The sequence below is a fragment of the Dermacentor variabilis genome, chromosome 4 (genome assembly GCF_050947875.1).
Source record: "Dermacentor variabilis isolate Ectoservices chromosome 4, ASM5094787v1, whole genome shotgun sequence".
NCBI classification, from domain to species: domain Eukaryota; kingdom Metazoa; phylum Arthropoda; class Arachnida; order Ixodida; family Ixodidae; genus Dermacentor; species Dermacentor variabilis.
The window spans coordinates 37,917,462-37,931,047 of record NC_134571.1 but is presented as its reverse complement, the minus strand read 5'-3'; the positions used below and the strand labels follow the sequence as shown (position 1 = coordinate 37,931,047).

General features: G+C 44.0%; 1 protein-coding gene across 1 annotated transcript in view; it reads right to left on the bottom strand.

Annotated features, from left to right (window-relative positions):
• Positions 1-3,981: 3,981 nt before the first annotated feature.
• Positions 3,982-13,586, bottom strand: part of LOC142578952 (tyrosine-protein kinase Btk-like) — a 30,296-nt gene continuing 20,691 nt past the window's right edge. The window contains exons 16-18 of the mRNA XM_075688691.1: positions 8,567-8,685; positions 7,153-7,310; positions 3,982-5,125 (exon numbers count right to left, since the gene is read on the bottom strand). Of these exons, the coding sequence (XP_075544806.1) occupies positions 5,054-5,125; positions 7,153-7,310; positions 8,567-8,685 (349 nt within the window). The 3' untranslated portion in view covers positions 3,982-5,053. The remainder of the gene's footprint in view (positions 5,126-7,152; positions 7,311-8,566; positions 8,686-13,586) is intronic.

The following is a 13,586-nucleotide window of genomic DNA, read 5'->3' as shown; positions in this document are numbered from 1 at the left end:
GATAAAGTGCACAGATGGTATCTATCTCTCTTTTTTCGCCACAACACCTATCACCACAAAAGCAAATTGACAACATCAGTCCAAAGGTTTAAAGGTGCGTTTTGTTTTGTCCCAGTCCCCATGTCTTTCTCTGATGAGCAAAAGGTAAACATGATCCTTGCCTTGCGATCTGCAAATACAAACAAGTAGCAGGCCGCAAATATATATATCAGTCATGGAAGTGCGGCGGTAGACCACACACATCGACTATCATCAGGAATTATGAAGACCTGAGACAAACCGGCAGCTTCAAGAAATAGCAGCGAAGGAATCCATCTTTGAGTCCTAGCCTACGCACGGATATTCTAGCATTTATGGCCTCAAACCCTCATGCTAGCGTGCAGAATGTGGCCGCCCAGGTACCAAATTGCAAGTCATCAATTTGGAGGATTCTAAACGACGGCCTTTCACCCGTACCACCTTAGCCAGCATCAATGCTTGGAAGATAGGGACCTGTAGAATCGTTTAGATTCCTTGAACTGGGCCCTCAAAAAAGCCAATGAGTCACCGGACTTTTTGAGCAACATCATGTGCACACATGAAGGCAATTTTCACAGAAACGCCGAGATAAATTTGCATAATGCACACTATTGGAGCAACAACAACGCACACTGGGTAAGGCGCAATAGGCAACAGTACCAGTGGTCGTTCAATGTGGGGTGTGTAATTTACGCCGGCGCTATATTTGGTCCCATCGTCTTCGATCATACACTGACTGGACAGCGTTAAATGGACGAAATCCTTGAAGGAATGGTGGATTAGCTTATCAGCGATGTCGCGCTGTCACGTCTTCCGCTTCTGTGGTATCAGCAAGATGGAGCACCTGCATACAGCGGCAGCCGAGCACGAAACTGGCTGGATGCGACTTTTCATGCGCAATAGATTGGAAGGCAGGGGTCTGTAAATTGGCCAGCTAGGTCACCTGACCTCTCTCCACTCAATTTGTTTCTTTGGGCTTATGCAAAAGAGTGTGCTTACATGATCGAGATGGACGTCAGATTAGCTCAAGACAAGGATAATGGATGTCTGCCGTAGAATTCGAGCATCGGTCAACAAGAAAGCCACTGAAGATGTAATAAAGCGGACACAGCACTGAGCCGCTGCAAAAGGAGACCTGTTCGAACACAATCCTCTAGGCAGCAGCTGGTGTTCAACGGAGCTTACGAATTCATAGATAATAAAGGCACACTGAATTCTGATGGTCTTTCTTTTTTATGCGGACATCCTGATTTCCAATTTGGCTCATTTAGGAGTGGTATAGTATTTACCTTCTCGGAACGCTTCGGTTCTGTCTTTTCTCTACATGTTGGTCGCTTGCCGGTCTGTTTATTTCTCTTTTATTTTTTGACACAAACCTGTTTCTGCAGCACGTATAGACTTTCATGAAAAATGAAATGGTCACTTTAATTTGCCTCTGGTCCGAAGCAAGTTACCGGAGCGAAATATAGCTTCGCGCGCACTCTTTTGTAGCAGTGCGAGCAAAGCCGGGATTTTGAAACATTCTATGCTTATTAGATTGCTTTTCACATTTCGTGTGTTGTCAGAGCGGCACTTCAGCCACATTATCAAGGGGCTTTCATTATCAATGTGATCAGTCCGCCTTGAGAGAGGGATAATTAGTGTGACCTAGAAATGAGAGGAAGGAATAGTCGCAAAGCCGCGAAACCTGCTGTTGGTGCTCCTTCCATACCATTATCAAGCTGATGCGCTGTCTCTTCGGGTTTGTGACAGGCAATGCAGTTGCTTTCAATCAGCTTATTTGAGGGCACTGCTTTATGATGTGGGTGGGAGTGCACTTAAGTGGTATTTTTCATACTTTGCAAGGTTTTTTTTCCAGTAGAAAAAAATTGTGCGCAATTAGTATGTCGCCGAAAACACCGCAGTTAGATGTCATCTTCGGGTGCCTACATATGCTGTATTGACACTTTGAAAATTAGGCCAATACTGCTTGAGTTATATAAATAATTGCAATTACCAAATTAAATCTCAGTAATGAAAGAATTACTAGAGGCTACTCAACTGTAGTGGAAACAATATACACTAGGCTCTCTTCGAGTAACGCAACTGCTCTTTTTTAAAATCTTGGTGCATGATAGTTTCGGAACACTCCATTCCGTAACCAAAATGAAAGCTGGGTTCACTCGAAATCGGAATTAACAGCAGTGATGCGCAGCAGCGCTTATGCTCAGACTCACAGAAAAAGAAAGAGAGAGAGAGAGAGGCTGCAGTTTCACCGGAAAGGCGAAGCAGTATTAGTGATAGCGAAGTATGCGACAATTAAATGAAGGAAGATTACACCACCGAAAGGACTCGGGCTGTTAAATTGAACTGTCTCCTACTATGAGGTATTGTATATACTCATATAACACCATCACTTCAGCGCCCAATTCTTCAAGGTCACACGAAGTTTCTTCAAGTGCGATATATATATATATATATGGGGTTCGGAACGCTGGTTAGGCCCCATCCCCTCCCCCCCCGGCCTCCGGAAAAATGAAAGCTCTCCACCTGTGTACGTTAGTGTGCCTGGCCGTCGTTATCTAGCCTCTTTCACTCGAACCTGCGTCACTGGGTAGTCCAGCATCAGAAGTGCTGTGTTGAGGAAACCAAATTCAAAACCAACCTTTTCACGCTAACTTGAGTATATTACACTGGGCGTACACATGCCGCTCTTCAACGAACCTCTTTTGCGCCAACTTGGGTCACTGGACATGTGCCGCTCATAAGTGAACCTCTCCGACGCAAGCTGGGGTCACTGGGCATGTGGCACTCTTTAATGACAAAAAATAAATCATTTCCAATTTCTCCAGTGCTGGGCAGAATCGAATCCGCATCTTACAGAATACATATTCACGCACGCGCGGACTTCTCAGCGACGCAGCTAGATGGCGCAGCGTACCCAGAGGAAATCGTGAGTGAGGAGCCTGGCTGCAGTACACACCTCATGACGCGCTTCAACGGTGGCATATGGTGTGTCACTACACTCCTTAGTGCTAATTGCATTAACGACAACGGTCACCTCGAAATGGTTTCTGCCATTTTATTTTTCATTTGTGCGTATTTCTACAATGGCCCAGAGTTTGCCATCGGCAAGCATCACAACCAACCTCGACAGGGTTGACCAAGAATGTAGGGTCAGTGCAATGGCAAACATTTTTACTTCATTGGGGTTGCCTGGGTGTAGCAGTGGTGCCTCACAATGCCAGATGCCACACGACCCTAGTTTCAGGCCCTTGCAGGTGCAGATTTGATTGGTGGAACGACTGACACCACCTTTTGCGCAAAACTATTCCATAATATCATGCACGATATTGCAGCAGCATCTTAGAAAAATAGAGTTATGCCACTCTGCTGCCTCTTCCAGGCACCATCCATGTATCCGCAGTGCAGTATGGCTAGTACATAAAGAGGTGATGTCTGGCCAATGTGGAAACAGCATAATGGTAACACTGTCCTGAAACATTCTTTATCCTTATCTGCCCTCCACCTCATAGCCAAAGTAATCCTTCAGATTAAAATTTGGCTTTGTGTTAACGTCATGCTTAAGTCCCCTGCGCAAACCTTGGCTGAAGTCTTCAAAGATTTCTCACCAATTTTGAGTGGTTCACACTTAGAGATATACAATTTAAAAAAAAAAGGGTATAAAAGCTGCAGATTATTCGCCTAGATAGTAGACATTGGTTATCACCTGTTTGTGACAATTATACATAATCCCTTTGTCACATGCAAAGCAAGCAGCTGAGCATCTGCAAAGCTTCATAGTACCTACCCAATACCTCTTTCTGACCCTGAACAAATTTTGGGTAGCACAAGTAAAAGAGGAAGGGGGTATCAAAGCAAAGCAGCCCAACAATGAAGTAGAATAACATCTTAAAAATTCTGTATTAGGAAACCAGTGAACTTGCAACACTGGAAAAATATACACTGACTGACAAAGCCGAGTATTTGCACACATGGTTTATTTATTTTCATAAAAAGAATGTTCTTCTCACACACATCTCTCCACCACAGTGTAAAAAAAAAAATTCCAAACTGACTTGTTCCTTTCACTTCAGTGGTTTAATGTCAAACAGCAACCTTTATAACAGAAATGATGCCATATTTCTAAAAACACAGCAGATGTTGAAGACAACAAGAGTAAAATAAAATAAGCCAACAGACAAATCCAACAGCATGAACACAAGGGCATGTCTCAAGAGAATGATATATGGCACAGAGAAAAAAAAAGTATTTTGCAAGAGAGCATAAACGCAGCCAACACAACATTTGTTGGTGAGGAAATGAATTGAAGCAAGCCTTCAAAACAATGACTTGAGTACAAGTATATAGACTGACATGCTGCATACCCAGACACACGAACAAACACGTACACACACACGGATATGAGAAACAAACAGAATAAATGCCTCTAACTGTGCCACTCTACGATCATAAATATTATCCACAAGACCAATTTGCAGGAAAACACTGCACATTCAGCTTAGAAACAACAGCTGTTGCACTCGAGCAGATCGTTAGTGAGACAAGTGCAACAAAAGTGTAAACTCGACCTTGCATACTTCCACGCTTGCAACTAAAATTGCACACACGATGAGCCACTCATGGCTCAAGTTAACTGCTGCTAGCACATACAAATGACTGTCCATAAAAAAAGCAACAGCAAAGTCAACGATAACAACAAAACTGGTTACATCCAGTTGGCAGTTGTGGTTGCATGTGTAAATGCCAAACACGCAGGTGGGAAGAAAAAAAGAGATTCAAAACTAAATTTCAAGACTGCCTATACATAAGTACTAGTAACAACCGAGACTTAATAGAGAGAGCATGCACAAGTTCTTCAACTTAAACAACTAACAAAAAATGTGCTAGCTATAAAAACAATATAACCTGACGTTGCATGGAAACAATGTTGGCTTCAGTTTGATGACCTGCTGCAGGCCACCAGAATTCATGCTTGTAACCGGAAATGATTGTGCATTCCGTTCCACATGATTTTGTGCTCGAATTTCCTTCTTCAGTGGTCCTTATCCATGACCTTTTCCAGTTGGCTTGTGATAGAACGAAAAGATGGTCTTGCATCTGGTTTCTGAAATAAAAAAAAGAAAGAGTCTATATTTAAATATAAGGTGCAGATTTTAAATGAGAGAAAGACGAACTTATGATGAGAACACATAGGTACAAATGTGCATTACTAGAGAGGACTTGCCAGTAAGTTTTGCTGTCATCTTTCCTGTTCAATTTCCTGTTATATCTATGGAAACTTTCTCGACCTGTGAGAACAATTCTGAACCAGGACAATGTGGAAGTTTTGGCTTTGGAAGAGTTCTGGTTGTGGTCATTGCAACTGAAGAGGTGAATAAAACCGAAATAACTCTAATCAAGTAAATAAAAATTATGCAAATCCAATGCACATGCTGGAATCTATGTGGAGCAATTAGCAACAACAATAAAGATTGATGTTGCAATAGCTTGAAAGTTATACTTATAGGTATTGCAATTAACTATGGCAATAAAATTGGAACTGCACTCGATTATGCATTAAGAAAAAGCTTTAGCTTGGGAGTTCCTATCTAAATAGATGGGAATGCAGAAATATTTTTTTCTCGGCAACCACTGCACCAACTTTGATGAGGTTTGTTGCCTTTAAGAAGGAAAAGTTAAAGGGGCCCTGAACCACTTTTTATAGAAGTGGAGAAAGGCTATTTCAGAAATATGTTGCCGCAAAAAGTACTTCAATGCGTTTGGCAGAAGTGCAGTTATTGGCAATCAAACAAGGCCTCCGTTGTGCTCCCGTTCCTTATTCAAAGCCTTGCACTGCGAAAGCTACAGCGCAGCGAGCGAGCCCACAACGCTCCACCTTCTAGATGTCACCGTGACACGCAGTTCAAATTTCATTTTGGATGTTAACGTAGACACCACAACTTCCACCTTTGGTGTTTACGACATGCTAGACATAAGCCGAATGCGGTTGTCCTTAGCGAGCTCCAGTGCACCTAGCCAGTGGACTCGCGGCGGCTGCGGTATCTACACCACGTAGCCGACCGCAGCTTGATGTCGGCTATCAGCCAATAGCAGCCGTCAAAGGGAATAGTGCAGCCGATGACGAAATAGTGCACCTGGTAGAGAGTGAGGACGGGGCCTTCTGCTGAAAAGAGAGAATTTGAGGGAAAGGGGACTTCGCGATCCACTTGTGAGCTCCACACACTGCATACGACAGCAAAACTTGGCTAAGATGTTCACAGCAGCATATGTTACCCGCAGAGTATGTAAATTCACCAAGCTCGAGGGGTCAGCACCCCTTTAATATCTACTAACTGCAAGAAGCTTATTTCTTATTTAGGTAGTCAACCTTTTAACCGAAATTCCTGAAAATCGCAAAATTTCAAAAATCCGGTTTTAAGTTTACAACAGCGTAACTCTGCGACAAAAAACGATATCACAAATTTGCAACTGCACCCAATAATGCATCTTAAGTGGACTAAAACTGTTGTATTATATACTAGTACTATCAAATGTACCACTAAATTGAGAGTAGAGCTTTACCAAAATACCCACAAGCATTGTAACGATTTTGTAACTGCACCCAATAATGCATCTTAAGTGGACTAAAACTGTTGTATTATATACTAGTACTATCAAATGTACCACTAAATTGAGAGTAGAGCTTTACCAAAATACCCACAAGCATTGTAACGATTTCACATAAGCTGTACAATCATATATAAAGTTTGTGCGCATAAGATGCTCCAACAGATGCAGTTTGCAAAACTGTGACACCTGTTTTTAATATGGAGCTAGAGATTTGTAAACTTTGTGTTACTGTTCTTTTTTAAGCTTACTGATTTTTAGCAATTTCGAAAAAAATTCAGGAGCCTAATCAGAATTCTGCTTCCTAGACTCACCAGAATTGAACTTTCTCTCTAAAGTGCAACAATTATATTTCACTCAGATCAGTCCGGTGGTTGTCTCAGGAAAGCATTTCTGCATTTTACTTATATCTGAATTGGAAAATCCGAGTATGCCCCAAGCTAAAGCATCCTCTTAAGCCAGTGTGCGAGCTAGGATCACAGCAGAAAAGTTTGGAAAGCTGATGGGCATGCATCCTGATCGCACCTTTTCCCAGCAGGACCGCATGACCTGGTACACATCAGAAGGACACGCTGGGGGCCTTGCTAGCCGCTGGCCATGCTGCACCTGCTCCACCACTTCTGCATTGGCCGCCCGGCCGTAAGGGATCTTGCCACACGTGAACACTTCCCACATGAGCACACCTGTGGACACATTTCATTGCAGTGCACACAGCTTTATCACATCATGGCGGAAGCCATCCACTTCCAGCTAAACATCAATATAACGAACCCAGATATAACAAATTACTGGATATAACACCAAAGTAAATCTAAAAAAGTCTTCCTCCAATCCACCCTATGGAAGTGGATGTAGAGCAAAGCTGCTGCCGACGTTAGACAAGCACAACCGACATTACACAAGTACCACCACCCCAACTTAGGTTAGACGACATTAGACAGGCACCAACACTACATGCGACGCACGTCACGCACGCATGCACGTGCGAAAGTGCAGCGTACATCCTCATCTAGGCTCTCTGCGAAGCGCAAGTGCCTTATAGAGCTAACTGAATTTTTCAAACTGCATCAGAAAATTAGTAAAGTACGACTTGCACACAATATGCAGACATGATGGCTTCGGATTGCAATTTTAATATATGAGAAAACGTAATTCTGTTATGCGGAAGCTTTTCCACCTGCCGTTTGAGGTCTGTGAGTGGCCGCGGCTGCCAGGCAGTGGTACTGTTTTGTGCATGAGCACGAGCCCGCGCAAAATCCTGACCAACCAGAGGCCAACAGCTTCGCTGTAAAACTTAGTTGGTAACGGGTTATTTCAGTAAGTATCCTTCCGCCATAATGAAACACCAAATGCAAAGTCTGAGACATTATCAGTTGCAGGGAAGAGAATATTTGTTCACTCACAAATCAAGATATGTATCCTAGTACTATTAGCAAAAGTGTCAAATACTCAGCAAGAGCAACTTGAAATGACACAGTCTGGACAACCGTGCATGCTTAGGCCAGTGGCTTGGCTCGACTGGCCCACAGCCAGCAAGCCAATGTGCCAATCCTGTGTGATCACAGACTGCATGGTTGCACATCGAAGATGGTGTGATGAGTGCATGTTAATTCAGCATAATTCGCATGTCACGCATTGGTATGGCAAAAGTGCCGACAGGCAGTCAGAATCAACAGAAGACTATTTGCTGCCCTTTTGGAGACATCATGCTTGCATTTTTCTTTCCCACAGACCTAAGTGCAATTTTTTTTCCCAATATATCAGTTTTTATGCTTTTTTAACGAATATAGAATATAATAAAACCATTTTCAGTTTGCACACTACTTCATCATAACGAGGTTAGACTGCGTCGTAGCTTACTGTCTACACGAGTCCCTATAGCAAAAAAAATCCAAAACTATCGCAAGACGACAAATCTTCCCCTGCAAACAATACCCACCATATGCCCATACATCGGACTTGCTACTGAAGCGAGTGTAGCCCAATACTTCGGGCGGAGCCCACTTGATGGGAAACTTCGCTCCTCCAGAGCTAGTGTACTCGTCATCGATGACATATCTGCAACACCACAAGAAGACAAAGGAAATACAGCAAACGTTTTAGGGATGTGAAAAAGTGCAGGCTGTAGGTATCGAATACAGCAGTTTTACAAGCACAACATTTATCTGCAGGTGTGGAACTCATTGCAGTGGCTATATATCTGCCATTATTTAATCTTATTTTTTATTTACAATACTGTAAGGCCTTATGGCCTGTTAAAGGGTGGCAATCACACAAACACAACCTAGACCGATTACAAGAAATGCAATTCAAGGTTACGTTTAAAGGATGTTTAACAGTCGGCATCAATGGGAACTCCTGAAGGCAGGTTATTCCAATGAGTTATGATTTGTATAAAGAAAAAGTATTTGAACACAAAATATCTGAGTATGTTTGTTGGTGACTTTTCACACACATAAAAACAGTACCACAGAGTCACACAATAAGGGCGACAGGGAGGGCTCTCTCATGCATAAACTGCATACTGAGAAACAGTGTTTAGTTATAGAATTGACCCCATTTATAATAATCCCAGATATAACGACCTATGGTTTATAACGGCTGGCCACATTTCAGTGCATGTACAATTTTCCAACTCTGCCTATCAAAACTACTTCCACATGTAACGAATGTTCTTTTTAAATTGCTGTACTGTTACAACAAACACTTCGAACTTGGTCAAGGTAAAAAGAAGGCAGACATGAAGTTCCAAAGCACGAAAGTCCGAGCAGAGTGGATGCACGGCAGCGTGCACCACACTCCAGTCCAACCGTGAGAATGATGCGGCCTTCAAGATGAGCAAACGAGTGACTGCCACGCGCTGACTTCAAAAACCATAAAGAAGGTCACTCGCTTTCAAAGCATGCCTCCAGGAAGGAGGCGTACCTCAAAAACAGCGGGGCGCAGGGTGTGGCCTGGCGCATGTGCCAGTGTGATATAGGGTGCCACGAGGGTGCCACTCGCTCTTGCAGAATTATCTATACAGCACCACTTGCATTACACATATTTCAACGATTTGGAATGATTATCTATGTCCTTCCACCATGGGATCAAGGGCTGCTCAAGCATTCCTGTTGATATTCACGCGGCCTGAGTCATGAAAAACACTGCACCTCGATGCCACATTTCGTTCTTTAGATGGAAATTTCTAATGGAAATTTGCGGCTAGGTGCGGGAATGCACTGGAAAAAAAACTGACACTGAAAATGTAGTTTTCAAACCACAGTGCTGCTGAATTGTAACTGCTAATGCCAGCTTCAGTGCAGTTTATTCCTGAGGACATTTAAGGGCAAGTCCATATATAAAGAACTACCACCGAATCCACTTATAACAATATTCAAGTGCCACAAAAATTCCATTGTTATAACAAATAATTGTTATAACTGGGTTGCATGAAAAAATCAAAATAGGAGGATGCCAGAGCCGTTGTGAGAAAACTATAATGACGGGGAGGCCAGTGCCCCTCCCCACCATCTTCCTCCAACCGGCTGGTGATTGTGTTTACTAGTTTAACTGCTTGCACTCCTATCACGTGTAACAAGCCACAGCTGTCAGCGCTAAAGAATGACACTGCTGTAACAACAGCAAAAAGGGGTCACAGGCGGCAAGCGTTATGCGAGCTCCGCCTAGGCCTCATTTTGGTGGCCCAGGAAGGGGCCTTTTAAACAATGCGAGACGGTTGCTGCGGCAGCCTGTCAGCTTGAGAAATCCAGGAGAAATGCTGAGGCGAGATCGCCACAAGCATCTCGTCACATACTTCTCACTGGCTTGCACGAGAAAACCCCATGTCCGTCAGCCTTGCTTGCTTTACGCAAAGCTTGCCGACATCCTTCTCCAAGAAATCCAGGGGCTCCACATAGTGCAGTGGAAGGTTCCTCATGAAAACGAAGCCCCGGAGGGACTGAATCATCTGCTGGACTTCCTGTGAGGACAACATTGAGGCAGCCTGCCCTACAGCATCATCGCTGCCATCATCGCCGTTGCTATCCGATGCAAGCACTTTTGCGGCGCTCGCCTCATCGGTCAAAAGCACTTAGCACTTAGTTTCCAAATCTATAGCCGTGTGCTTTCCTTCCATCAGCAATATTGTGCATTGCTGACAACATAAGTACCGACAATATAGGTGCCAACTACAGGGGGGGCTCCGGGCTGGTAGGCTGCCGGATCCTGGGTACGCAGTGGCTGCTTGCGCTTGGCTGTACAAGCCTGTTCTTGCGCCAAGGCAGAAGCATCGGGACGCGTAGACGAGCTCATTCCCAGTTCTGCTCGTGGCGTTGCTGATCAAAAGGTGCCTGCTCCTCAGGATTACGTATGACGCGTGGCCTACCCATTTCGGAGCCGGAGAGAAACAGCTGCGTGCCTGCTCGGCTGTGACGAAGAGCAACGACGTCAGTACTGGCGCGGCCCATCGTGCGCCTCCCTTTAGCTTCTTTCTTTTTTTTCGTGCATTCGCATGGGGTTGTGCCGAAGTTTTTGGCATACAGATTACAAACGGACAGACAGACGAATCGGCTAGCCATATACAGTTTCGCCGTAGAGCCTTGTGATCGAGCTAGTGTCATATCTGCTGCGCCTCAACCGAAGTAACATGTCGCGTATGGTGTTAGTTGGAAACAAGCTGTGATAGCTGTTTACCTATGATAGCTGATAGCTGATACCTGTCTTGGTATAGATAAAGTGCGCAGATAGTTCATTTCTTTTTCTTTCACAGAACCTATCACCACAAAAGCAAATTGACAACATCAGTGCAAATGTTTAAAGGCACATTTTGTTTCGTCCCAGTCACCATGTCTTTCTCCAATAAGCAGAAGGTAAAAATGATCCTTGCCTAGGGAACTACAAACGACAACAAGAGGAAGGCCGCAACTAAGTGTCAGTCATGAAGTGTGGCAGTAGACCAAATGCATTGACTATCATCCAAAATGATGAAAATCTGTGACAAAACGGCAGCTTCAAGAAATAGAGGCGGAGGACTCCATCTCTGAGTCCTAGCCTATGCACGGATGTTCTAGCATTTATGGCCCTCAAACGTTCACGCTAGCGTGCGTGACGTGGCCGTCCAGGTACCAATTTTCAAGTCATCAGTTTGGAGGATTCCGAATGACGGCCTTTCACCCGTACCACCTTAACCAGCATCAATGCTTGGAAGATAGGGACCTGTAGAATCGTTTAGATTTCTTGAACTGGGCCCTCAAAAAAGCCAATGAGTCACTGGACTTTTTGAGCAACATCATGTGCACACATGAAGGCAATTTTCACAGAAACGTCCAGATAAATTTGCATAATGCGCACTACTGGAGTGACAACAATGCACACTGGGTAAGTCGCCATAGGCACCAGCACCAGTGGTCGTTCAATGTGGGGTGCGGAATTCACGCCGGTGCTATAATTAGTCCTATCTTCTTCGATCACACACAGACTGGACATCGTTAAGTGGACGAAATCCTTGAAGGAAAGGTGGATTAGCTTATCAGCGATGTCACGCTGTCACGTGTTCCACTTCTGTGGTATCAGCAAGATGTAGCCCCAGCACACAGCAGCAGCCGAGCACGAAACTGGCTGGATGCGACTTTTCATGCGCAATAGATTAGAAGGCACGGGCCTGTAAATTGGCCAGCTAGGTCACCTGACCTCCCTTCACTCGATTTCCTTCTTTGGGCTTATGTGAAAGATCATGCTTACATGATTGAGACGGACGTCAGATTAGCTCAAGACAAGAATAATGGATGTCTGCAATAGAATTCGAGCGTCGGTCAACACTGAAGCCACTGAATATATGATACACAGCCACTGAAGATATCATAAAGCGGATGTGATTGCGTGGTGAGATGTGATTGCGTCACTGCAAAAGGAGACCTATTCGAACATATCCTCTAGGCAGCAGCTGGTGTTCAACAGAGCTTACGAATTCATAGATAATAAAGGCACACGAAATTTTGATGGTCTTTCTTTTTTGTGCTGACATCCTGATTGCCAATTCGGCTCATTTAGAAGTGGTATATTTACTTTCTTGAATGCTTCGGTTCAGCCTTTTCTCTACACTTTGGTCGCTTGGTGGTCTGTTTATTTCGCTTTTATTTTTTGACACGAACCTGTTTTTGCAGCATGTACACACTGTCATGAAAAATGATATGGTAACTTTAATTTGGCTTTGGTCCGAAGCAAATTTTTGGCGCGAAATATAGCTGCGGGCGCACTCTATCGATGCGGTGCGAGCAAAGCTGGCGATGTTGAAACGTGCTATGCCTATTGCATTGCTTTTCACGTTTCGTGCATTGCCAGAGCGGCACTTTGGCCATGTTATCAAGGGGCTTTTGTTATCAATGTGATCAGTCAGCCTTGAGAGACGGATAATAAGTGATGTAGAGAGGAAGGAATAGATGCAAAGCTGCGAAACCTGCGGTTGGAGCCCCTTCCTTACAAGGTGATGTGCTGTCTCTTCAGGTTTTTGACAGGCAATGCAGTTGCTTTCAATCAGCTTATTTGAGGGTGCTGCTTTATGATGTGGGTGGGAGCGCAGTCACATGGTATTTTCCATATTTTACGAGGTTTGTTTGCAGGTTGGAAAGAATTGCGTGCGATTAGTACGTCACTGAAAACGCAGCAGTTAGATGTCGTTTGGGGGTGCCTACAAATGCTTCATTGACACTTTGATAATTAGGACAGTACTTCTCGAAATAGATAATGAATTGCAATTGTCAAATTAAATTTCAGGAACGAAAGAATTACTGGCGGCTACTCCACTGTACTGGAAGCAATAAAGGCTAGGTTTTCTTCGGGTAACGCAACTTCTTTTTTTTTTAAGTCTTGGTGCATGATAGTTGAGGCACCCTGTATGATACACTCAGTAATCGAAATGAGGCCAAGCCGGATTCCCTCGAAATCAGGATCAACAGCAGTCATGCGCAGGAGTGCTTAAA